The following is a 27,623-nucleotide window of genomic DNA, read 5'->3' as shown; positions in this document are numbered from 1 at the left end:
AAATCATCAAGAACGTTTTAACAATGCAAAATAACGAAGGAAAGGAGATTGCGCATCACGAACACCGAAGGCTTCGACAAACTTTGCCCACAATGTCGAAATTATCTCCATTTTGATTTTCAACAGAAAACATTTTGAAACACTTCAATGAAGCTTCTCGTATGATTCAGCCTCCAAACTTTTGTGGTCGAGATATAAACATTACTTGGCAAAAATCCTGTGGTTCGCTGGAACAGAAGTGCAAGAAAATATCACAAATCTGTTTTCCATACAAACGACTTGCGTGCTCACTTCACCACAGTACAGCATCAGCAATCCATGGCGTGCCCATCATCTTCTCCCGCCGTGGCAATGTGTGCCCTCTTCTGTTAGTCATCCCTTGGAATCATTCCGTCGTCGAGCTTCCAGCTGACATTGCACGACGTGCTCGCACCGTTATCGAGACAAGTCCGGAGCTCGTCCGCAACACATTTTCATGAAAAGTAAACAACTCGCGACTTGCTTGCACGTTTCGATCCACCATGACTCAAAAGTGAAAACCCTTAATGAAGGTGTCAAGCTAGAAAAAGGTAAAAAAAATGAAATATTATTTTGAAGCCTCGTCTTTATGCTTGCACTCTCGGAGCGAAACTGGAAACGTTACGTTCAAACCTGCAAACATTTCTGTTCGATCATTCCCTAACGCAGTAATGAGCACAGAGGAACAACACCTCATCTCAAAGTGCACAGGTTTCGGGTGAACTACCACGACGTTTATTCAAATCGTAGATTTGGTACATTGCAATACAAGTTACAAGTACAGTGGAATGCTCCACGCCAGATTGATACAGATCTGTAACCACCATGTGGTTTTTCTAAACTGCCAAAGAGAAGAGTGCCCTCAACAACAACAACAACAAAAAAGGCACACCACCCACAAAATGAAACTCAGGAGGTAATGCAAGAGTTTGTTAAATTCCGTTTACCAATGTGGTGAAATGGTTGATAATTATGTCATGTGAGGTTACAGAAAGGCTGGCTAACTAGCTAAGAGTTATGGTTTTTTTTTTTTTTTGTCAAGTAAGAAAATTCAAGCTCGCCTCGAAGACGCCTCGCCTGGGTTTGAATCTCGACACAGTTATAAACAGTCATCTCAGTGTTTCGCAGGCGGGATGATTCGTCGATATGTTGCCCGTCCCTCGGAGGGACGTTAAACTGAGCGTCCCGTCTGCCGGTATTAGTCGGCGGACGTTAAAGATCCCATGGTGTCCTTCATGAAGAGTAGGTGAGCTATCGCCGGCACCTTGAACAAATTACAAACTACTGCTGGGAGAGGGATGGCAAACCGCCCCAATGTAACCTTTGCCAAGAAAACTGCTTTGGCAGAACCAACGCTCTGTATTACAAGGTATGGTACATTGGATCGGATGCAAACTGTAGATACCACAAGCTTTTCTCAAACTTCAAGGACGTTAGTTTACTTTCCAACTGAGCAACACTTCATGCCACGATGGAGATATTGTTGACTGGTTTTTGTTGAGTTCTTTCCGATCAGAAAGGGATAATCACACACACACACACCCTAATGTATGGACATGTGGGGAGAGTAGGCAATCAGCTGATGGTAATTGTCTGATAATAATATTGACATCATTGCCTTTTTGAAATGGCTCTTTTTTTTGTATACAAAGTCAAGGCTCATAGAAAAGCTAGAACATAGAATGGATGAGGACACAAGAGAACAAAAGGAACAGTAGAAAGAGGGCGTAAACACCAACAGCAGGGATGAGAGATAAAATAGACTGAGACTTGGACAAGTAAGGGATGTGGTGAGAAATGAGGAGTCGAGAACGACGCAGAGGGTGGGAAAATAGAACCAAACTCATTTTCATCGTTTGTTAATTTTTGTGTCGTACAACAACTTGAAAGCAAAATATCGGCACTGCTTGAAGAAATCGTTGGAGGAGCTTACAACGGCGATATTTCGGCAAAGAGATTATTTGTGTTTTCAAAACAAACAATTGTGACATTACCTGAGCTCCTGACCACGTACAACGCTTTCATCCACAGTCTGATGGAGTACTGCTGTCCCCTCTGTGCTGGTGCTCCTGCCTCACACCTAGCTCGGCTTCATGCTGTGGAAACCAAGGCTTTTTGGGATCATTGGTATCTCCCGCGTTGAAGCTGAGCCTTTGGATCTTTTACTCTGTCACCGCAGGCAGGTCGGGGGTCTTTCTGTCTTCTACAGTCTCCTCTCTGGCCTTGCCCCCCTTCCCGCTCTGTCTGTGATCTGTCCCACCTACTGTATATTTCCGCAGGGCGCTCAAAGTCTGCCAGCAACCCCCTTCTAGTGAAACTACCAAAATAAAGAATCACAGCTCACCTTCATTCTTTCATTCCTCTGTTTTTCCCCACCTCCGCAACAATCTCCCACACTCTCTTCAATCCCACTCCTCCCTACAGGTCTTCAGAACAGCTGTTCACCGCCATCTCACATCTTCCCCCATCCAAAACCTAGATCTTTTCTACCCCCATTAACCCAATTCCTTCAAATTCTCTGTTTTCCTTTCTGAAAGTTCCTGTAGTGTCCATCTTGTTTACCCCGTGTGCATCACCCCCTCCCCCTCCCTTATACAGATCTCCTGATATCTCTGTTCCCCACTGTTGTGCTTCCCTCTCCCACCCCTCTTATCTCCTGCTCCCCTTGTTATATGTTCTGCATGTTCGCTCTTATATGAGCCTCGACAACGTGCACAACAACAACAGCAACAAAAAAATCAGTGAGATGCAGACAGAGCACGAGTTACCGACATCGAGCAGTAATTTGTGACACCCAAAAATCGTCATGATAGAAATGCTTATTTTGCTGCCCAAGTTGAAGTCACAGAATCAGACAAACAATATTTTTTTTAAAAAATTGATCCAGACGACAATGCTGGCAGACATTCATCCAGAAAGAGAGGAAAAATAAAATAAAAAGGACAGCTACATGGCGAGAGACGATATAATTCTCTGGACTCTTGTGTTTAATGTGTCTGAGAACAAATTGTACGTCATGGAGGGAGACACCACGAGGGAAACGTTTGGATGCAGGAAAGGATCCAGCATGGTTCAAGTATTTGACACAATGAGCCATGCAGCTGCAAAATGAATAACCAAAGGGCTATTTGCACAACAGTGCCAAAGGAAAGGTTCAAAACATTAAATCTCCACGAGTTTAGTCGTGAAAGTGGGATCATCGAAGACCTAAGTGGTGCATTTACCGCAATAAAAAAAAAGAGAGAGCATAAAAGTTTTGGAATTTGTTGAAAAGAGTAAAAGTACAGGTGGGCAATTCTGAAGTTCATTTTTCCAACTTCTCATGCTGCTCACCTGCATCCAGGCTGTGGAGCAGCTCGAGGCCACCTTGGCTTCCAGGAGGCACAGCGTAGCTTCCTTGAACGTCCACAGCTGAAAGAAATTATGGAAAATTAATTAACCGATTAAAACGACGGCGTTCCATGTTCCAATTTTCAAACACTTAAAACCGAAATCAAGTACAGACCTTACACTTTCTCCCTCATGTGAAACTTTATTCATATATTTATTTTTAATTTCAACTACAGGATACAAAGCTTAACAAAATACCTAAGAAGTTACAAAACAAGGCTGACAAAATACTATATGAGGGATACGACAACTACAACTACTCTAATGGTCCCAATTAATCCCACATTCTTGTGTTATCAACTTCACAAATGTTTGCTCTCTGTACCCCCGCTATCCTCAGCACCCCCTCCGTGCATCCCTAATTATCACACATCCCTCTCCACCACCTCGATTTTGGTCTGCACCCCTTCTCCTCTGGCTAACTGCAGTCATATCAAAAGCTTGCCTTGCCAAATCCCCCTGTCGCTCTCCTAAGCACATTGAAGTGGTGGCCCATCCTCAGACTATTAAATCAACATCAAATCATCAGAAAACACAACCCAAGGTAATGCTCTTCTTTCTCCCTCACTCAACACATCCCTCATCACCACAACCAGAAGAAGAGTAAGAGCTGACGCTTGATGGAAAGCTCCCCTTATGTAAAAAATGCCCCTCAGCAACTATTCTTAGCGTCGACTGGCACTCAAACATCATCTCAACAACCCGAGCCAGTCTTTCAGGCCCCCTCCCGTTATTCCTTACCCACCGGTAAATCACCCTCCCTCGGAATCCCATCATATCCTTTTTCCAGATCCACAAACCTACCGCATGACTTGCTGTTCCCTTCCAAGAAATTCTCCCGTGTCTGCTTAAGAATGAAGATAGCATCTGTTGTTCCCTTACCTGATGTAAACCCAAACTGCATCCCATCAATCCCCGCATGCTGTGTCAGCTGAGCATTCACCTTCTTATCCAACACTCCATGAGCATGTTACACCTGTAATTCCCACACGAAGTCACATCTCCTCTATTCTTGTGGATAGCCACCAAGTAACTCTCCGACCAATCCCTTGGTATTCCCTCCCAGATCGGAACAAAAAAAACTGCCAAAAATACTCCACTCCTCCATCCACCAATCCTTTAATCATCATGGCCCACTATCTTTCCCGATGTTCGTGTGCCCTGAAGCTGCCACAACCTCCGCCTACTCTGTGCCTCTTACTAGCCCTTGCACCTCACTGACCTCTTACAATAAAACCCTCCCATAATCCAAGTTCAACAGTTCCTTGAAATATCAACAAAGGATGTCCTCCTCATTTATTATCTCCCACCTACAGCTCTTCTCTTCGACAACTTGTTGATCGTTTTATCCTTTTCTGACTACAACTTCTCAAAACACTCTCTCCAAGCCTTCTGTCGAGCCTTTGCTCCTGCAGACTTTACCTCTATCCCCACCTATCCCCCCCCCCAATTCCTTACCCTGTGCTCCCTCCTGCCTGTGACCTTGCCATTCCTAAAAGTCCTTTTTTGTTTTGCCCGATTGCCTCCTGAACCTCCGAGTTCCACAACCACTGCTCCTGCCTTTTGGCCCTCCCTCCTTCAATTTCACCACATACCTTCGCTGAATGCCGTCGAGTTCCAGTTCCGGACCTGAGCATGTTGGACGTTCGCCCGTGCAGGCCGCCTTGCAGTTCATCAAAATCAAGTTTTCTGGACCACTTCCATCGTGTCTTTCTGATATCGTTTCATCCCCGTGTTGCTGGTTGTGTTTTTCTCCAATTTTCTCGATTTTGCTGAACTTTGTTGTGGTATATCATAAAAATCGTGTCCCTCTGAGTGTATGGTCCACTCGGCAAGGCCTCAGCTCGTGGATGTGCCAATTCTGTCTTTGCTCTGACGTGTCCCTCGTTCCACCTTTATCCAAAGTGTTCTCCTTTCACACTCCTCCACCATTTGATTTCCCTTCTTCACTTTAAATATATTTATTTTTTCACTGAATAAAACAAACAAACAAAAAAAACCTCAGGAACTCATTCCATGAGTTACTGCCTTCCTTCGTTTGTTTATTCTTTATCCCTTCCATCCATAATACTTCCCAAATTAACTCGCTTTCCTCCGAATGGAATTTGTTTCTTACTATAAAAGCTTTCAATAGCATTTTAAAATTCTTCATTTGCCTTATGGCTCGATCAATGTATTCTTCTTCTCAAAGTTTTTTTCCCAAACCTGGCTCCTCACAAATGCTCGGTATATCAACCCCCCCCCCCCCGCCATTTACAACTCCAGTACCAACAACACAACTTTCTTCCGTGCCTTCAATAACCTCTCATTTCACACCTCACGAGATATCTGTCTTAGTGCATCTGAATGAGGAATAATGAGAAGTCCAGTCGCTGCAGTGGTTGCCCGCACAAGATTATCAACTCCCCTTCACGTCCATCAACGGTGTCAAACCTCTCCACTTCATGGCCATCCACCTCGTCATCTCCGACAAACCCGCTTCCTACCAACCCCACCCCTTCTTCAAGATCCCAAGACCTCATGTCCCTTCTTTCTGATACCCCCTCATCCCAACTTTTCCCTCACCCTGTCGCCTTCCACCTTCCCCCTTGCTCCACCCCCTGTCCAATTACCCTCATCTCCCCACCCAATCTTTCTCAGCCATCCCTTGTCCCACCCCCTCTGCAAGCTCCGCCACCTATTCCCCAACTTCCCACACACCCCCTCTCACATATCCATGCACTGTCAACAGTACCTCCTCCCTGTCCCTAACTGCATGGACTCAAACATCCAAGGTCTCCTCTCCAATCTGACAGACCTCTCAATCCAGGACACTGGATATCATCCGTTGAACAGAATCCTTTCTCCCACCGGGTGTCCCTGACTCCTAAGCATCTCCCTCTTGCGATTGTCTCCTCCAGTTTGATTGGCCCAAACACCTTTCTGTTTGCAGAGTTGCACTTTCCATTCAAAACTCCATTTCTCATTGTCTGTGAATTGCTCTTACACCTCCAACCCCCCAGGAGTACCTTTGGCTGCAACTTCCCCTCCGCGACAACCTCTTGTTTATCTGTGTGTTGTATCATCCTCCCAACAATGAAGACTCCATTTACATCTATCCCTCAACTCTCTATCTCTCTCTGTCACCTCAATATCAGGACAGGTGAGCCTGGCAGAAAAATGAACGTTCTTGGGCAAACCACATTTCTAAACGAGCATCCAAAGCCAGTCGCCGACTGAGCATCCTCCATCGTGCAAAGTCTTTCCTTGGCACATCTTATCCAGTTTCCTGCTCCTTGTGTCCTTTGGTAAAAGGCCCTGTATAAATACAATTATTATCTTCACATTTATCGACGTACAATGCCTTGCTCCGAAACCTGATGAAGTACTGCTGTCCCATCTGGGCTGTCACCTCTGCCTCACACCTGGCTCAGCTTAATGCCGTGAAAACCACGACCTTCAAAATAATTGGAATCTCCCATGACGAAGCTGAGTCTCTGGGTCTATCACTTTAACATCTCTGTCTTCAACCACTCTGCCATCTCCTTTCCGGTCTTTCACATCCTCTGTCATTTCCATACTGTCTCTCCCCCACCCCCCATACACTTTTCTGCAGGCATACTTGGTTGTCAACAACCCAACTTTTTCCCCACCTGTGGAACCAACTTCCTCCAACTCATCTGTTTGTCATTCTTCCTTCCAGGCCCTCAAGACAGCTGTTAATCACCATTACAGATCATCCCCCATTATCGATGATCTTTTCTACACCCATTAACCCTCCCCAAGCCCAACTCTTTTCAACATTCCAGTTTTTCCTTCCACTTTTGTGATCCAGTGTTTGCAGGAGTATCCATCTTGTTCACCCCCTCTGCCTTTTTCTCTCATTCTTCCCCATGTCCCTTATTTCTCCAAACCTCCCTCTCTTTTGTTCCCCCTCCACACCCCTCTCTTTCTACTGTTCTTTTTGTCACATCCTGATCCGTTCCATGTTCTAACTCCTCCACGAGCCTCGACACACAATATGAAAAATAAATACCTTCACATACCTTCGCTGAATGCCCCCACATAAGGTATCTTTCATGCCCCTCCATTCCTTCCTCTGTAGCCTGACTTTATCTCCTTGTCCAATCAACCTCATCCTGGAATCCTATGGCAATGGCACCCTGTAGTTTCCTTGACCTGCTCAAGTCTCACACCAATAACCTCTGCTGGCTCAGTACCACCTGCCTGGTATCACCTTACAATGTAGGATCTTACACCGATATCCCTCCATCTCACAAGGAAATTTAATTAATCTGGCTCCTCTCAGGTTAATCAAAGTTGATCTTGTGTTTGTCCCTCTTATAAATAGGATGGGGGATCAAGGGACACTTCATGGAAGAGCAAGGTGGAGAGGGCATGAACTGATAGTAGAGCAGTGGGAAAACTCTTGGACACAATAAACATAGGACCCAGCCTCGGTGACTTGATGGTTGGAGTATCCACTCTGAGTCTGGGGGATTGGTGATCCAAATGCTGGCTGAATCATACCAAAGACTTTAGCCATATGTGCTGCTTCCTTGCTTTACACTCAGCATTTAGAATGGATAGAGCATGGAAAAACAACCAGAGGTTGGTAATAATAGCGCAGGCTTTGATAGGCCAAATGGCCTCCTCCTGCGTTGATGTTCATTGTAAGGGAACTCGTATTATTATTATTATAATATGACTGGTGATACCTGGCGTTGCTGGGCAAAGTTCCTTCTCCCACCCAGGCTTCCCCTCCCTCCTCCCACCCTTTCCCCTTCTTCATCCCACCCCTCCTTCCAGACTCCCACCCAACCCTTCCCCTCTCTCTTCCCGCCCGACCCCACCCCTTCCCCTCCCTCATCCCACCCTTTTCCCCTTCTTCATCCCACCCCTCCTTCCAGACTCCCATGCAACCCTTCCCCTCCCTCATCCCACCCCTCCAAACTCCCACTCCATCTGTTCCCTCCCTCCTCCCATAAAGGAATTTTCTCATGTTGTATATTAAATTGTACGTGTACATTATCAATATATTCCGAAAACTCTCATCTTGTATGTATGTATGTATATAATGTGTATATGTGTGTGTGTATGTATGTATGTATGTTCCCAAAATACAGTCAAAACGGAACACAATAGCGCAAAAATTTAGGGCCACTTTACTCACCATTTGCCTGCGGTGTGCAGTCTCAAGTTTCGTTCAAAACGGGCAACGAAAAAAATATTTTAAAAAATCAATTCCCGATTCAGTCAAGTACTCTTCGGGAGAATTTGATCAATGCAAACAACCTCAGCGGTATAGTTCGCTGGAGCTATGTTGTTTTTTTCTTGAAATGATTTTTTTTTTCATCAACCGCTGTCACAACGGGTTCACGGGTCGTCGAGTAACTAATAAAAAGAAGTAACAAAATAAATCTCTCGGTAATTTCATGACGGCCTCCCGACTAAATTATTATAGATAGCAGAGTACCCATCCTCCATTGTCGTGGCCAAAATTTTGGCACCCTTACACTTTTTACTGATAACTCACAATTTTCTCTAAAAATAGTTGAAATTGACAAAAGTATTTGGTCTCCACAATTCCTTATTTCACTGTTGATATTACAGAGCCTTTGTTTTTGATTCAGAACTTAATATATCCTTTTAAATCAGAAAATAAAGAAATGGCATTTACAAAATTATTGACACCCTGGAGTTGATATTTGGTGGCACAGCTTTTGGACAAAATAAATGTAGTCATGCACTTCCTGTTGCCATGAATGAGCTTCCTACACCTCTCTACTGGCATTTTGTCCCACTCTTCCTGTGCAAACTGCTCCAGTTCTCCCAGATTTGAAGGGTGCCTTCCCCCAACTGCTGTTTTCAGATCTCCCCACAGGTGTTCAATGGGATTTAGATCTGGACTCATTGCTGGTCGCTTCAGAACAGTCCAGTTTTTTGTCTTGAACCATTCCTGGGTGCTTTTTGGAGTGTGTTTGGGGTTATTGTGCTGCTGCAAGACCCATGACCTTCGACGGAGACTCAGCTTTCTGACACTGGGTTCAACATTGTGCTCCAAAATCCCTTGGTAATCTCCTGATTTCATGATGCCATGCACACATTCAAGGCACCCAATGCCAGAGGCAGCACAGCAACCCCCAAACATCACTGAACCTCCTCCATGTTTGACTGTATGGAAAGTGTTCTTTTGTTTGAAGGCTTCATTTTGTTTTCGTAAACATAGAAATGATGTTCTTTACCAAAAATCTCTTATTTGGTCTCATCTGTCAACAGGACATTTCCACAAAAGGATTTTGGCTTGTTCAGGTGTGTTTTGGCAAACTCCAGTTGGGCTTTCTTATGTCTCTCTCTCTCAGTAGTGGGGTCCTATGGGGTCTCCTTCCATAGAACACCCTTTCATTGAGTTGACGGCAGATGGTGCGAGTTGAAACTGTCGTACCTTTTGTCTGAAGGTCAGCTAGATCTGTTTGGCAGTTGATCGAGGTGTTTTCTCCACCAAACAATCCTTCGCTACAATCTTCGATCAAGTTTTCTCTTGCGGCCACATCCAGGGAGGTTGGCGACTGTGCCATGGCCCTTAACCTTCCTGATAACATTGTGTACGGTGGACACAGGAACATCAAGGTCTCTGGAGCTGGACTTGTAACCTTGAGATTGTCCATGCTTGTCTCCAATCTTGTGTCTGACTGCCTCAGACAATTCTCTTGTTTTCTTTCTTTTCTCCATGCTCATTGCGGTACACACGGTGACACAAAACAGCAGAATGTCTCCTTTTCTCTCCATTCAAACTGATTGAATGAGTGATTCATATATAGCAGGCACCTGCACCTCACCACAGGTGAGTTCAATTCCAAAGTAAAGGAGAATCACCTGCTTGAAATCTAATTATTTCTAACAACTTTTAAAAGGTGCCAATAATGTTGTCTGGGCCATCTTGAGATTTCAGTGTGGAATAAGGTAAGATTTAGTAATTTTTTTCAGATTTTGTTTTGTTTCGTTCCACAGTAAACCAAAGAAACACATGTGTGGATACCAAAATATTATTTAATTTCAACAATTTTCTGGAAGAAATGGTGCATTATCTGAAAAAAGTGCAACAAAGGTTACAATATTTTTTGGCCACGACAGGAGGAGGGTCGAGTGACGTATGACTTGCTGAAAAATGTATAGTCTGGTTGTTTGACGAAGACGATAGATGTTTGTGTCGTGTTTGCATAAAAATCTCTGGATGGGTCTAAAGGGTACGCTTTAAAGGTCTAAAGGGTATGTTCCAATTGTAGTTAGTGTCTGAGGGGTCGAAAGGATCAAAACTATCAAACATGTGAAAAGTGTCTCAAGCTCTAAATGGCCATGGGTCCAAGCTGTCTAATCCATCTGAAGGATGGAAGGAGTCTTAAGTGTCTTTGGGTTCTGAAGGGTCTTTAGGGTCGAAAGAGTCTTTGGAGTCTTGAGGGTCTTGGGAGTCCAAAAAGGCTGAGGTGGTGGATGAAAATACACTGAGGACAATCCCTGGGTCGGACCTGGTCTGTGTGTCAAATTTAGTGGTTGTCGGCCCAGCGGTCTTTGCGACAAAAAAAAAGAACATCCAGACAGACGGACGGACTACAAATTTTATTTATTAGATACTAGCAGGAGTACGCAGCGTTGCCCAGTATTACCTGGTCTATTTTTTGTGGGGGCCTAAATTACTTTCCAACACCTACTAAGGAATGTAGTCGGGATCCTTTAATATTACCTTTTCACAAAGCTACAAAGGTTTAGGCACTATAGAGCAATTAAAATTAATTAATTAAAAAAAACAAAAAACGAACTTTTTCTTTTTATACATAATTTCAATTTTTTATTTTATACCTAAAACACTTCTTGGGGCTCAAACATGAATCTCTGAAAGTTTGATGAAGATCCATTCAGCCATCTCTGAGAAAAATGGTGACAGACAGACAGACGCAGACAAACGGCTCTCTTATAATATAGATTAGCCCGGGCTGACCAGGCGAGTGAGTCCAGCAGGGCAGCCCGCACAGCGCTGCTGAATGATGACCTGACTTGAGCATCTCAAACTGATCAAGATGATACTGGCTCTGCCAGGTGGGCAGCGGTTTCAGAAGCAAAGTTCGGCTCGGTAGTTTGAATGGGGATCAATGGTGGGGAAGAAGAGTTGAGGTGGTGGAGATGATGCAGAGAAAACGGTCGGAAATGTTGTGTGTGCAGGAGACCGGATGGAAAGGAGACAGGGTGAGGAGGATACAAGCCGTTTCACGTGGATGAGGATGGAAGGAGTCATGGCGTGGGAATAATAGTATCGGAAGAGATCAGCAAGCAGGTGATCAAAGTGGAAAGATGGGAGGGACGGATCGTTATGGCATGGTTGGTGATACAGAGGCAAACGGTTTGTGTTATGTCGGTATGTGGGTGACAAATGGGATGGACTGGGGTGGAGAAGCAGGAATTCAGTGATGCACTGGAGAGGATGATGGGAATCATTGAGCTGGAGGTGATGCTGTGTATTTCAGGGTACTTTGACACGCATGTGGGAGTCGCGGAGCTGGGTGAAGAGGTCTAAAGGGTGAAGAGGTCTAAAGGAAGAGGTTTCCCAGACACTTCCCCCACCAAATGTTTTGGTAATGAGGAATAGAGAGGGTTAAGAGCTGGTGGTGAGGAATGAGATGCCCATTGCTGGTTCATTCTTTCAAAAGCAGGAAAGCCACAAGATTACCTCGATAGGAGTGGACAGCATAGAACAGAACTGGATTTGGTAGTGGTAAGGAAGCAATAGTTGTGGAGGGTAAAAGGATTGTAAAGCAGTGGCAGGAGAGCATACTACCACCCAGCACAAACCTGTGGTGTTCGTGTTACGGATGAAGAAAAGGATGGAGGTTAAGAGCTGGGGTCAGAAAAATTATTAGGTGGGGGGTGTCGGGGAAACGTCATCATGGAGTACAAGGGGAGGTTGAGGGCTAGATATGAGCAACTTAGCGAAGAAGCGGAAGGTTTGGAGGAGCGGAAGAAGTACAGAGAGGTGTCGAGGGGAATTGCGGAGGTTTTATGTGGAAGGACATCAGGGAAGGGTGCATTGGCGAGGGAGAGACACCAGGTATGTATGGTGGACGGAGGAGGTTGCAAAGGCAGTTGGCGAAAAGAAGGAGGTTTGGAAGAGGATAGAGAAGATCAAGGATAGAGGTACATCGCCGGATGCAGGGTTGCTGCACCTGTATGAGCAGAAGAATAAAGCAGCAAGGAGAGTTGTGGATAAGGTCAGGAATAACATGGAAGAGAAGGTGTACAACAAGTTGGAACGGGATGGTGGGAGGAAGATGATGTATAAATTGGCTCGTGACAGGGATGAGGATGGCAAGGACATGAAGGGGAGGGGGTGGGGGAGGGGGTTGATCAAGGATGGTGGCGGAAGGCTAGTGATAGAGAGAGGGGCAGTATTGAAGGTGTGGGAATGGTATTTCAAAGAGCTGTTGAACGGGTAAGGAAGCAATGGCGAGCTGGAGCTACTGTGTTATGTTGAGGGGAAAGTGGATTTGGTGGAGATCACAAAGGAGGAAGTGTGGACAGCACTGAAGAGGATGAAAAAGGGATGAGTGCCAAGCATTGATGAGGTGTGTCCAGAGATGATAATTACAGTGGAAGAAGTCAGAGTCAGTTGAACGAAGAGGTTATTGGATATATGTATGAGGGAGGGTTCAATTCCAGAGGAGTGGTGGACAGGGTTAATTGTGCCACTCTGGAAGGGTGATGTTCAAGATCTGGGGAAGTACACGGCCATTACGCTCCTCAGTCATGTAATGATGGTGCTGGGGATGATTCTGGACTGGAGAATAAGGAAGAGTGTGGAAATGAAAATCAGAGAAGAGCAGCAGGGATTTAGAAAGTGTAGGAGGATGATGGATGGGATGGTTGCGCTGAGACAGTTGGTGGAAAAGAGGTTGGAGGTGCAAGGTGACATGGTATTGGGATTTGTGGACCTGGAGAAGGCCTACGACACTGTCCAGAGAGAGATGGTGATGGCGACACCGAGATGGATGGGAGTACTGGAAGCAGAAGTTAGGTTGGTGGAAGGGATGTCCAAGGGAATGAAGGGAAGAGTTTTGGTCGGTCCTGGGATGTCTGAGGAGTTCAGGGTGAACGTCGGATTGAAGTAGGGAAGTGCTCTCAGCCCACTCATGTTTATCATTGTGATGGAGCTGGTAAGCAGGAAGGTGAGCTTGATGGGTAGTATGGTGAGGATGCCGTATGCAGACAATCTGGTTGTTGTGGAGGTGTGTGTGGGGGCAATGCAGGAAGTACTGGGGGAGCGGAAGGAGGCATTTGGGAAGCATGGGCTGAAGATTAATATGGAGAGGACCGAGGTGATGTGGGACGGGCAGCAGAGAAAATAAACGAATGTCAGGTTAGAGGGGAAGGAGATCAGACAGGGAAATAGGGTTGAGTATCTGGGAGTGACCGGGGATGGTAAGTCCAAGGCAGAGGTGCAGAGGAGGAATCAGGTGGGCATGAAATTGTGGAGAGGGTGGAGGGAGTAATGGCAGACAAAGACATCAAAAAAATTGAAAGGGAAGTTTATGATGTTGTGTGCCTGCCTTTACGGCCTGGAAATAGTGGCAATGACAGAGAGAACAACAGAAGCTGCAGGTTTGTGAGAACAACTGAGTCAGGAGGATTGCGGGAGTGAAGAAGGTGGATAGAAGGATGGTGCAGGGGAGATTGGTGAAATGATGGCTGAGATGGGCTGGACACTTGGTGCAGATGGGCGAAGAGGGATTGGCAAAGAGAGCGGATAGGTTGAGGGAGCAAGGTCGGAGAAAAAGAGGTAGACCATGGCTGAGATAAGAGGATTGTGTGAGGAAGGATATCAGTTAGGTAGGGGTGATTGGAGAGTGGAGAGAGATGGCTGAGGACAGAGGGAGTTGTAGGAGTAGCGTGGTCAAGGCAGGGCAGAAGCTTGGTGCCATTGGACCTCACCCCTTATAAAGGGAAAAGGAGAAGAAGAAGAATATATTGTTCAAACAGGAGAAGAGGAGAAAGAGAAGGGGAGGAAGCACAGTAAGGCCTCGGTCACATTTGCCACGGCGGCCGTGGGGTCTCCAAAATCTGCGGCCACTAGCAATTATACAGCGGCCGCAGTATTTCTACGGTCACACAATGTAGCAGTCACATATGTTTTTATTTTTCGGGTAGCCGCACGGCGTATTTAGAAGTCGTGGAGACCGAAAACGTGGGGGTGCCGTACGGTCTTTGATTTGATGTCGCACGGTGACCTTAGGGCGTCGCTGCGGCGGCCATAGAATTTTCAAGGCAGACGCAAGGTGCCCGCAAGGCAACCGCAGGGGGGCCACAGGTGGGCCCTAAGGCGACCGTGCGGCCAGACGGACGGTAACGAGTGGGTATATATACCAGTTCTTTTTTTTACTGAAATAAAAATATAACAGTATATAACTGAATATACTATAACTATAATATACCGTGGTGCCCCCAGAATCTGAACGCCCCATTTTTGAACAAATTGGAATCCGAACAATTTTTTCGAGAAAATTTTGGCCTAAAAACCTAATACATTTAAAAAAACCGAACACAACGTAGCGTTCATGTTTGTTCACGTGTCTCCCAGACCTGTTCGAGCTGCATCTTCGCGCTTTGTTCATTCAGTTCGTCGGTGGAAGTACTCGTGAAAGCATCTCTCGTGTGTCGATCGATACTTTAGGCCTCAGTCACATTTGCTCTACGGCGAGGATAAGGCGGCCGTACGCCCTCTGAATTGACAGAAACATGCGGTGGCCGCAGAGAAACTGAGGTGGCCTCAGGGTCGCCCTACGCCGTTTGGCTATATTTTACAGGCCGTAGCGGCGCCGTGGAATTATAACGCGGAGTTATAACTTTTTTCATTTCTACGTTCGCCGTAGAAAGTCGACAAGCCGAAACAAAAGAACTGGTTAAAAAATAAAAATAAAAATAAAAATTAACCCATTCGTTACCGTCCGTCTGGCCGCACGTTCGGCTTAGGGTCCCCTGTAGTCGCCTTGCGGGCACCTTGCGTCTATCTTGAAAATTATATGGCCGCCGCAGGAACACCCTAAGGTCACCGTGCGACATCAAATCAAAGACCGTACGGCACCTGCACATTTTCGGTCTCCACAATTTATAAATACGCCGTGCTGCTACCAGAAAAATAAAAACATATGTGACTGCGACATTGTGTGATCGTGGAAATACTGCGGCCACTTTATAATTGCTAGTGCCCGTACATTTTGTAGACCCTGCGGCCGCCGAGCCAAATGTGACTTAGGCCTTACCTCGTGTTTTCACCTTTATTTGTGATGTTTGTTTTTTGAATCATCTTGTGTTTTAATTAATAACAAAAAAGCAATCCGATCATGTGGTGTAACGGACTGTCGGGCAAGGATTGAATTTCACAGCAAAACCAGTTGTAATTTGGAATATCCATGATTACTCAGGCCGATGCGTTTGATGAAAGTGATTGTGGTTCTGCAGGCATCATGTTTTATGAGCTGCCCTGGGGGTAGCGCTCGCAGAGTGCGCGAGCGATCGGAACCAAGGCCGAAGCTCGAGCCTGTGTGGACCTTTGGATGTGGTGATTGTACCAGTTTACATACAATACACCGCCACCGAAGGTCATTTACTCATCTTATTTTATCGTAAACATGGAGAATTTCAGTTTAAAGTGTCTTGAAAGTGGGTTTTCTTTGGGTCCACGAACGGATTAATTCACTCCATTATTTCTTATTGAGAAAATATTTTTGGAATCCAAACTTTTTGCAATCCGAACAGCCTCCTGGAACGAATTAAATTGGGATTCTGGGGGCACCACTGTGTATAGGCAAACACCTATACTCCAATCTTTAGCGGGAGCGCACGGTGGACGCAGACTGCCACAGAGGCCGTACGTAGGTGCACGGCGGGCGTAGGGGAACCGTGAGTCGACCCTGCGTTGCCCGCAGGTAGTCACACAGACCGCAAGGCCACCGTACGGCGACTGTGGAAATAGTGCGGCCGCCGTAATTTTTTGGGGGTTGGGAAAATTCATTTTTCATTGAGAAGAGCTTACGGCAGCCGCACGAATAACGCAAGCCCACCGTACGCCCTATGTACGGTCGATGTGGAACACATCTACGTCATAGCTTGGCTTGTCGAATTGCTACGGCAAACGTAGAAATGAAAAAAAGTTATAACTCCGCGCTATAATTCCACGGCGCCGCTACGGCCTGTAAAATATAGCCAAACGGCGTCGGGCCTCCCTGAGGCCACCTCAGTTTCTCTGCGGCCGCCGCACGTTTCTGTCAATTCAGAGGGCGTACGGCCGCCGTATCCTCGCCGTCGAGCAAATGTGCCCTCGGCCTAACCGGCAAGTAAGAGGGTTGGCTTCCGAAATGTGAATGGGGGTAATGAATATTGTGGGTAAGAAAGAGGGATAATATGAGATAGCATTAACGTTATAAAGTTTGCCAGAAAAGTAAGAATTCATGAAAGCAGCATGATCAGACTAGTATGAGTAATAATGGTGCCACAACTACATGCAATCTATAAAAAATAATTGTGCTGTGCTGACACATCAACGTATTGTTTGTAAAAATGTGTATTTTTCACACTGCATTTCCCCACTCCCCCTTCCCCACCCCCTCCCCTTACACACACACACACACACACACACACACACACACACACACACACACACACACACACACACACACACACACACACACACACCAATATCACCCTTTGCCTCTTCACAATTTCCTTGACAAAACTCCTACATTACCTTTTCACTCCATCCTCCATATTCATTTTCATTTCCTCAATTTTTTTTTTAACCAGAGCGCCCACTCCTTATTTTTGTGGACACAAATATGTAGATGTCTCCTAATATATTTATGTTTGTAAGAGGGGTGGTAGCTTTTACTTTAGCACAGTTAGAATGTATAGGTTAGTATGGTCTGTGTTCAGGTAGTCAGCCATCTCGATGTAATAAGCAGGGAAATGTTAGCTTAAGAATAGTCTTGCTTAAATGTGCAGCATACAGAGGGTGGTGCGTGGTAATAACTAGTCAGGGTTTAAGGTGAAGCAAATGTACATGCAACCTCCTGTGATGTCACCAGGTGGAGGCTGGGTGTGACCTTAGAGAGAGCGGGGAAAGGGTGGAGTTTTGTCAACCCCGGAGGGGAGGAGCTTGGATCGCCTCAAAAAAGGGGCGGGTTTATCGGACTTTCACGAGAGGGGGTTCGGCAGGACAAGGGAGTTGGCTCGTGCGAAGAGAGTGGGGATCGTGTCAGAAGGTGGAGAGTTGGAATCTTGCCAGAGAAAGGCAGTTGAGATTCACCTGAGAGGAGAGTGTAGCAAAAAAAAAAATTTGATCAGCTCCTGAAGAGGAATGGTTTTGTCTGCTGCCTCCTGCTTGTGTCCTGCCTCGTATGGCCGTCCTCCCTGCCTCGTCCCGCTTTGTCGTGCCGACATCGTCATCCTTCCTCGCCAGTTTTGTGGCTGCTTTGGCATCACCTCCTTCATCAATGAATACAGGGCTAAGGCCCCACCCAGTTCTCATTCCCTTCCCCTTTCTGTGAAAGAGTCTGGTGTGTGGTGCCACAGATTTTGAAGTTCTCTTGTATATAAATATTTATTCATTGAATTCCTTTTCTTCCTCATCCCACCGTCGTTCTTTCCATCGAGACACCATCCCCTGGTTATTTCTGTGTGGGAAATAAACCCCGTTTTAAAAGAGCTAAGGTTCTCGTTTGCTTCTCGCGATCTTGCACGCTCAAAGCCACCATTAATCGATCATCCATCCGTCCAGTTGCTGGTGTTAAACCTGACAATATTAACAGCATTGTATAGTTCTAACAGGTCATTATCCCTTGAATTGCATGCCGATAGGGTGAACGACGTTGAGCATTACAGCCCACTAATCAGCAACAAAACACCACATCCATCCTCACAAGATCCAAGTCAAGAGAGAAGAGACTGGCTTGCAGGTGCACCGATATGATGTATACCATCTCAATGGTAGATATACTGTATGTTACAAACAATAAAAACCTAAAACTTTGCAAAGGTACTACATCTGGAAAGCATTCAACTTCCCACTTCTTGCTTCAGCTTCGATTCCATTCAATAAAGGAACTTTGCTTTTGATGCATCTGGAAATCGTTTTGCTTCCTCATAGCACCTTTCAGGCTTCAGCGAACTTGTGGACTTGAACCCTCCCAAATGACTAGGTAAATGAGACTTTTTGGCACATCTTCTTCCGTCTCTTTTCTGGTCTTGCACACTCTGCCCTCTCTGTGCTTTGTCTGTCATCTCCTCCCCCCCCCCCCTTCCCCTGGTTTCATCCCCCTTCTGGTGAAACTCCCAAAATTCAGAATAACTGCTCACCTCCACTCATTTGTTTTCTAACCAGTCAAATCAACCTTCACATCCTATTCAATCTCATTTTCCCTTCCAGGTCTTCAAGACAGCTGTTCTCCATCATCTCAGATCATCCCCCATCCAAAACGATGATATTTTCTACCCACATTAATCCACTCACCCCTCACCCCACCTCCCAAGAAGGATTTTCCGATGAAACCTAGCGGCCGGTTTACTCGCCGCTATTCAAAATTCCATACACTTGAGTGGCCGGATTTCTCTTCAGGAAGCCCAGGTGGGGGGGGGGGGAGGAGCCGAAAGTAAGAGCTCAGGGTTCAAAGGGTTAAATCAAATGATTCATATGATGTAAGAGCATGATAATCCAGTCTATTTAAAACTTCAATGGCCGCTCTCACTTTAAGAGGACTATGCTCTAATAAAAAAGCGAAACATGAATTGAAATTTGACATCAATGTCATTAAACAAGAGAAGAAAGAAAGTTACGTCACCATGCCATCGGGGTCCACTCACCTCTACTTTCAATGGAGGTGACGAGTCGACCAAGGATGGGGGGAGTCATATCTGATGGCTCAAACTGCTGACTGAGATCAAGCAATGCCCATCCTGAAGACGACAGAGAACAGAAAAGTAACAATAATGGGTTAAAGAAAATATTTTGATTTCAAATGTGAGAAAAGGGGGAAAAAAACTGAATAACTTTGATTTGAATGTTTAAATAAGCAAAAATAAACCACTGAATATTAAAACGAGAAAGAGCAATCAGATTGCAGACTCTCACCAGAATTTGTTTTGTATGGTGTATTCAGTGTGGTGTGTTACGTAATCAATGAGAGATAACTAGAACTGCCACTTTATAACATCTGGCAGTGATGACCGGGCACCAAGACGTCCCGCTTTTATGCAACTCTGCTTTGATTGGACACCTGACCCTGACCCAGTACGTTTTATTATTATTATTATTATTATTATTATTATTATTATTATTATTATTCAATTGAATTTAGAGTTGGATTAAAATAAATTCAATTCAAATCAAATGGAAGACCAAATAGGTACACGTCCTGCATTGGAATCATCAGAAGGAACCCGAACAAGCAAAGAACAAAGATGAAGTCATCAGGAGGAACCTGGATAGGATTTACATTTCAGCTGCTATTCCCTCTCCCCTCAAGCCCATCCAAGCACAGCCAAGTGAGGCTTATTCAAAACAAAAATAAAAAATAACCCAAATAATAAAATATTATTATTATTATTATTATTATGGCTGCCAAACGATGCATCCAATCAAGGTGAAATGTAAAACATATTCCCCATCACAACTAGATCATAATTTTGAAGTTTCATGTCGATTGATTAAGTGGTTCCAGAGAAAGCATTATTTAATTTTTTCCAATCCAATATGGTTGCCAAAACCATGTGACCTATCAATTATTCCTTTACAAAATTGTACACCCAAGGCTTGGGGAACATTTGTGTGAAGTTTCCCCTCGATCTGTCCAGTCATTCTGGAGAAGAAGGAGAAGAAGATTCTGGAGATCATTTTTTTATAGGGTTTAGGGTAAATCCAATATGGCAGCCAAACCATGTGACCACCGACGTCATATGTCATGTGTGAACCTTTTATTCCTCATGGATCGGCGGTCATTCGGGTAAAGTTTTGTCTCAATACGTTGAGCCATTTCAGAGATGATTTTCAAAGGTTAAAAAAAAAAAAAAATTAAAAAAAGCCTACCGAATCACGTGACCGATGACATCACCATTTTTTCCCCATTTTATTCCTAGATGACCCTCAACAATTTTCATACTGATCAGATGTGTTCTTCATATGCAAATATGATGTCATAATGAAGGCACTCATGATGTCATTAAAAAAATAAAACACTTGTTCTATTCCCCATGAGGAGTACATGCCATGTGCCAAGTTTCAATTTTTTCCCTGGTGCGGTTTCAGAAATACAGAGGTCCAACGCTTTTCCATTTTTCCAACATAACTGCCACATCACATGACCTATGACATTATAATTATGATTTAAACATTCCACATAAGTAGTTGCACCTATGGTGAAAATTTCGTCTCAATCCGACAAGCAGTTGCGGAAAAAAACACGAAAGTTCTGTGGAAACAAACAAACAATCGGACCCAAACGCAATACCCTCTCCGTCGGTGAGGGTAACAAGAACAGCACTCGACAGCGCATACCTCCGCCAACTGAATACGATTTACATTATGTATCCCACTGATAGACCGGATCTGGATCCGGACCTGAACTGTTCTGAGTTGAGGCATGGTTGAGCAGGCCAAAAAAAAAAACATGGTGGCTTCAGACCCCAGTTAGGTAACCCAGTATACGCCTCAACACCCCAGAGAGAGAGAGAGAGAGAGAGGGGGGGAGAGAGAGAGAGGGAGAGAGGGAGAGAGGGAGAGAGGGAGAGAGGGAGAGAGGGAGAGAGGGAGAGAGGGAGAGAGGGAGAGAGGGAGAGAGGGAGAGAGGGAGAGAGGGAGAGAGGGAGAGAGGGAGAGAGGGAGAGAGGGAGAGAGGGAGAGAGGGAGAGAGGGAGAGAGGGAGAGAGGGAGTGAGGGAGAGAGGGAGTGTGGGAGAGAGGGAGAGAGGGAGAGAGGGAGAGAGCGAGAGCGAGAGAGGGGGGAGAGGGGGAGAGGGGGAGAGGGGGAGAGGGGGAGAGAGGGAGAGAGGGAGAGAGGGAGAGAGGGAGAGAGGGAGAGAGGGAGAGGGGGAGAGAGAGAGAGAGGGAGAGAGAGAGAGAGAGAGAGAGAGAGAGAGAGAGAGAGAGAGAGAGAGAGAGAGAGAGAGAGAGAGAGAGAGAGAGAGAGAGAGAGAGAGAGAGAGAGAGAGAGAGAGAGAGAGAGAGAGAGAGAGAGAGAGGTGGCCGAGGATGTGCCTGTTGAAGGATATAATTAAATAATGCTATTAATGATCTTCAAAAAGGCGTGTTTTAATGAACCCAAACACCCAATTTTCACTCTTGCACTTCCTTGGAGTTTTCTTAATATGCATGCAAGGTTTCAGGCAACTAGGTTTTATAGTTTTGGAGTTCTGTAGGACGGACACACACACACACACACACACACACACACACACACACACACACACACACAGATGCACCTCCTGACTTATGGTGAGCATCACCGCAGATTATGTCTCACATGGTAAATACGCATAGTCTGCAAAGAACAACTGTCCGTCTGCCACCCAGGTGATTGTTCCCACCAATAAAAACCATTCAAGTAGAAGGCACGTGATGTGATCTGTGGGTAAATCGAAACATGTGGAGTGGGACGAGCACTGCCCCGATCTCCATTGGACATAGTCCTACACCAAAGCGTCACCTCCACCAGAGAGGTCTCGGCCCGGCGACTCTGTCAGATACAAATATCACATGGTCAACATCAGATCTGAAATCCGGATAGGCGGCTCCGTTTGACGTTTAATTGATGTTGATCATGTAATCTTTGTCCCTGACAGAGTTGCCGAGCTGAGGCCTCTGTGGTGGAGGTGACGCTTTGGTGTAGGACTATGTCCAATGGAGATAGGGGCAGTGCTCGTCACACTCTACATGTTTCAAATATATATATATATATATATATATATATATATATATATATATATATATATATATATATATATATATATATATATATATATATATATATATATATATATATATATATATATATATATATATATATATATTTTTTTTTTTTTTGCTTACTTTGACCGGGCGTAGTGGCATGCGCCTGTAATCCAGCTACTCGGAGGATCGCTTGAGGACGGGAGCTCTGTGCTGGGCCGCGCTATGAGAGGGTGTAGGGCAGCCCGGAATCATGGCGAAACCCAATCCTTATCCCTGTGTCGTAAGAGGCGACCAGGGTTGCGTCAGGAAGGGCATCCGGCGTAAAACCTATGCCAAAGTATGCGGATCATAACGGATGATCCGCTGTGGCGACCCCTAACGGGAGCAGCGGAAGGACGAACATATATTGCTTATTTTGCTTTCTTGATGCACACTCCACCCCTACCTCAGAAAGACATGCATACGTCTAAGTACGTAGAGCAATGTAGATACATCAAGTATGTCATTTTGTTGAAATTATCACCAACTTCTCAAATTATGAAGTCATCTCGTTCTATCAGGTGATATCTGACTTCTGGTGACATTCGTGATCAGACGTCTCAAAACATCCGTCAGGCACTGCTTCCCGAAACCCTGGTGGAGGCACCTTCATTGTAGCCTTTACCCCACCCATCCAGCACACACAAGGTCTGCCTCTTCTCCCCTCACCCACACCCAATACGGTTGACTTCTCCATCCTTTCGTTTTTTGCACGTATGATGTGTCCATTACAATATTTAAAATATCACCTGTGCCAATACAATAACCTACATATGATATAATATTTACTTTCGGCGAAGAACTTGAACTCTACTTCAAAATCAATTTCTCTACCCACCCGGACGGTGGGTAAACAGCGAGTAATAAAAAAATAAAACTTAATTAACCATCTGCATTTTGGGTGCGGACCTGAAAACAGCATCAGAAAGAAACGGACCTGAAAACAGCATCATCTGAATTTCCCGGATTGGTTATGCTCATATTTTCGAGTTACCTTCCAAGATGAGAATAGCGTGCAGGTGTCAAGCAAGCACACTGGGATTAAACAAGGCCGTTGTTTTGGATGTAGAGGGCGCTAGATACACATAATCAGTGCAATGCTGTTCCAAGTGCGCCCAAATGGTCTCCGTTTAAGAAAACCATCTTCGGATTAAAAATTCAAGATGCCAGGTCCTCCACTAATCATCATGCTCATTGTCATCTTCTGGAGCAGTCTGAGAACAGGTTGCGAGTGTACATCAGAAAACCCCAAAATAAACAGCCTCGTCTGTCTCGGTTTGACACCCTCCATTTGCATTCGAGCAAACGCTGTCAAAACAATTTTTTTTTCTTTAAAGTCTTTTTTAAATGCATTTGTATCTCCGTCGCAGTCACCCCATTTTCCCTCAAAAAAGTAACAATAACAGCAGGGTGAAACAACTGTGGCTTCATGATTTATATCATTATAATGCCAGAAAGAACATATGGCCGGAATTCTCAGAAATATCATGTGATGTCCAAGAGAAGCGAACAAACAAACAAACGCATGGATTGGTTGGACGCGCGCGCACATGTACTGGGGTAAACCTTGGAAGCAAAAAATAAAATAAAATCGGAGACCACTGATTGTTCCCGGTTTTGCCATCTCGCAATATTAGCCAAGTGATAACACTTTAAATTCCGCCTCATCATGCAAATTAAATAATTAAAAAAAAATTAAATGAGGGAAAAATTAATACAATTGGAAATTGAAAATTATTTAAATAATTGAAAATATAAATAGTTCAATTTAAAAATCGAAATTTTGAAATTGAATAAATAAATGAATATATTTTTTTATTTATTCAAATCAAGTCTTTCAAAATTGGAAAAATTAAATAATTAAATGATAAAAACAATGAACGAAACACTTAATGCCTCCTACCATAACTAAACCCCCTAAAAAGGGATGAGCACAGAATTATGGCTTTATTAAAAGAGAAACGACCAAGAACAGCAATTAGGAAAATGGAGAGAGGACCGCAAGAGAAAAGGAGAGCGATAAGGTGAAGCCAGTTGGAAATCAGAATGGAAGGCAAAGGCAAAAAAGAAAGGGAGGTTGCGGAGGATGCGAGAGGATGATGGTGGAAAGCAAGGAGAAGGGTGTGGAAAAAAAAAAAGGAAAAGGAAAAGGAAGAGAAGAAGAAGAGGTGCAGCAACGCCAGTCACATTTACATTGATGTACCAGATAAACCGAGCAATGGCATGAAGAAATTACAGTCGTGGATATTGACACGCACGCCAGTCGTACATTCGCCGTGGCATGGTGCCGCTCTCGTCTTATTTCCTTCCTCTTTGGGAAGCTGCTATTTACACTCGAGCACGCACACTCTCCCTCACCCTCCGACATAATTCTCCATAAAAGTACATCTATATATTAGTTGCAGAAAAAGAATACTTTTTTGAATATCTTCCGCACCCTGCCTCCCTTGCCTCTGCACCCCACTCCCACTGACATTTTCTCTCCCACATTCTCCTTCCAGATCTATCTTCTGTGATCTGCCCCTTCCTCCGTTTATCACACACATCCACAACTGCTCCTCCCTCTCCGGACGTATGTAATAAATAGATGGCTCTTGACCAAGGAGCTACTGCTATCATCGTCTTTCGTTGCCCTTGCTTCTACCCCCCGCCCTCTTCCCCCACACAACCGCCCGCTCTTTTCCTTAGTTTCCTCTGGTCGCCTTTTTCCATTCACCTCAACCCTCCCTCTACATTCTTCCTTCACAGTTATCCCACTCATTATTCAACCCTTCTCGATCCCTCACCACCAAGTTTCTTACAAAATCCAACCACCTCCCTTTCTTGACCCAGTGCCCAGGCTCGACTCGGACAGATGAATGAGAACCGCAGCAAGCCCAGCACCAAATGGCATTCTCTCTAAAGGAGAACACTCTGTCCCTTCTGGCTTGAGGCAGACTATTTCAAAGTTGTCCTTTATTAAACTCCCATTTATCATTTCTCTATATGCCCTCTCGTGACACCGAGCTGAAACTGCTCGTGCTGCTAACTCACATAAGGTGATGCCGACTCGATCAACACATTATCCTGGCATTAAGGATCATGCTCGAGCGGCAAGCCGTCTCTCAACTAGTGTATGATGCACACATCGCACGTAAACACACGAAGGGGGGGGGGGGGCACTTGGCCATCCATGGCCACCTGGTACGTATATATCGATGAACTCAATAGTGCCCCCATCTCGATCTGATCTCGTCTCGTGGAAGGTCTGAAGCATGTTCAACGATACGTGTCATGGTAGGTTTAACATCTGTGAGATTGCGTATGGGAAAGCCAGCTTTAACAAGCTGCATTTGCAAAATGGCAACCTTTGTGACACAACGTTCTCTTGCTGGAACCGCATCAGAACAGCAGTTGAATTTGGATCAAGTTCTGCCACATAATCGAACGCACAGACGTCAACCAACAAAAGTCTGCATGCAAGCCTACCAAGGCCATAGACTCAAGGTCGAAAGTACTCCTTTGGGGGAAATTAAAAAAAAAAAATTAATAGTTGTACATACCTAATCACCAGGATTGTCAAAGAGGTATACCTAACAAATAAATAAACAAACAAACAAGGAGGAGTCAGGTGGTAGCCTGACGGGTATGACGAAAATCATGCAAATGACGTCACTGTCACCTTACCTTTGGCATATAGTCAAAAATTTTTTTTACAGTCTCACTTTTGTCCTTCGGAATCCTCCGGTAAAGTTTGACGAAGATAGCGGAAAGTGTTCACGAGTTATCCTACTCACAGGCAAACGTACAAACAAGGGAGACGGACCGACATGTGATGAAAATTTTCATTTTTCGGCATGATAAATAAATGCAACTGGCATATTTTGCCGAAACGAATACAGATCATTTCATCATCTGCTGTCCATTACAAGGACGGTCTTGCAGCATCTGGAATCTCTTAATTTTCTTATTCTCATTCAGTGGATACCTAGGGTGTAACTAAACACAGAACGGTTTTGTCTTTAAATGTACAATTTCTATAAGAGTACCACAGTGTAGATTGGGCTGGCAAGATGACTTCGAGGTATCCGTGCACTACGTTCTCCTTCGAGCCGTCTGGCATGGATTAAAATCTCAAATCTCTCATTACATCCTGGTGGTCCACATGCATGCATGAACGTGTGCGCTGTGCATCGGTACGTACGACGTTAAAGCCGGATGACCCGTCTATCTCCAGCGACGGTTGGTGGGCTTTAAATATCCAAAGTAAGCGAGTAGGAGAGTCATCACTAGAACCCTGAACAAATTCCAAATTCCTGGCACCTTCAGCCGAGCGTCAGGCGTGGCCAACCGGTTCGTGAAAGACGTGGGCCAAAAACGTTACCTGGCAAAGCTTACCAGAGGGTGGGAATAATTGGGGCCATTGAGGAAGTCGAGGCAGGTGGGACACTCCAGTGTTATTACGTACATAACAGACTCATACATTATACAAGTCACTGAAATCAACAAAGGAGTTTTTGTCCATTTCTATGAAGTGCATGGAAAAACCTGTTTGCTGTTGTGTGCAACTCAATTTTGACAAAAATAAATCAATCAACTGTGAGCCCAGAATAAGCCAATAAAGATGCCTCTACAAAGAGTGAGCTGTATTTATAATGGACAATTTGGTATTCCTGCCCAAACATTCGCCGAATGATGCTGTGACGTCAAGTCCAAATCCATTATAGTGCTGCATTGACCGGTTGATCTCATTTCAACATGTTTTTGTAGAATAATATCTGGTAATGCATTTGTGCTTCAAGTAACTATAAAAGGTCCTTATGTGAGTCTTAAATGATATATATGGGCACAAAGGTCAATTTTCTTACAATGTGTTTACAGGAAGAAGCCTGAAAGGTCATTATATATGTATTAAAGAAAGACCCACCCACATCTCTCACCTGTGATTGGAGGGAATGGCCAAAGCACTTACCTTGTGTAGGCCTTCTTGGTTGCTCGAAGAGCATGCATGGGAGGTGAATATATATATATATATATATATATATATATATATATATATATATATATATATATATATATATATATATATATATATATATATATATATATAAATAAATAAATATATATATATCCTGGTGTGTTGGCGGAGTGGTTAGGGCAGTGGCTTGGGATCCAAAAGGTCCTGAGTTCAAGCCCCGTTGGGCCACTGAATTAATACACCAGGGGGTTGACTCAGC

The 27,623-nt window shown here is 44.7% G+C and overlaps 1 protein-coding gene across 3 annotated transcripts in view; it reads right to left on the bottom strand.

Moving 5' to 3' along the window:
* Nucleotides 1-27,623, bottom strand: part of LOC147025440 (phosphatidylinositol 3-kinase regulatory subunit gamma-like) — a 210,175-nt gene that overhangs the window by 125,333 nt on the left and 57,219 nt on the right. For all 3 annotated transcript variants that reach the window (XM_085886401.1, XM_085886403.1, XM_085886402.1), the window contains 2 exons: nt 19,288-19,380; nt 3,352-3,429 (listed from right to left, as the gene is read on the bottom strand). In XM_085886401.1, the coding sequence (XP_085742527.1) occupies nt 3,352-3,429; nt 19,288-19,380 (171 nt within the window). The remainder of the gene's footprint in view (nt 1-3,351; nt 3,430-19,287; nt 19,381-27,623) is intronic.

Source organism: Eptatretus burgeri, chromosome 6 (genome assembly GCF_056783735.1).
Source record: "Eptatretus burgeri isolate ZD-2024b chromosome 6, Ebu_testis_v1, whole genome shotgun sequence".
NCBI classification, from domain to species: domain Eukaryota; kingdom Metazoa; phylum Chordata; class Myxini; order Myxiniformes; family Myxinidae; genus Eptatretus; species Eptatretus burgeri.
Note: the sequence above shows the minus strand (reverse complement) of the source record. Positions and strands in the feature narration are given on the sequence as shown.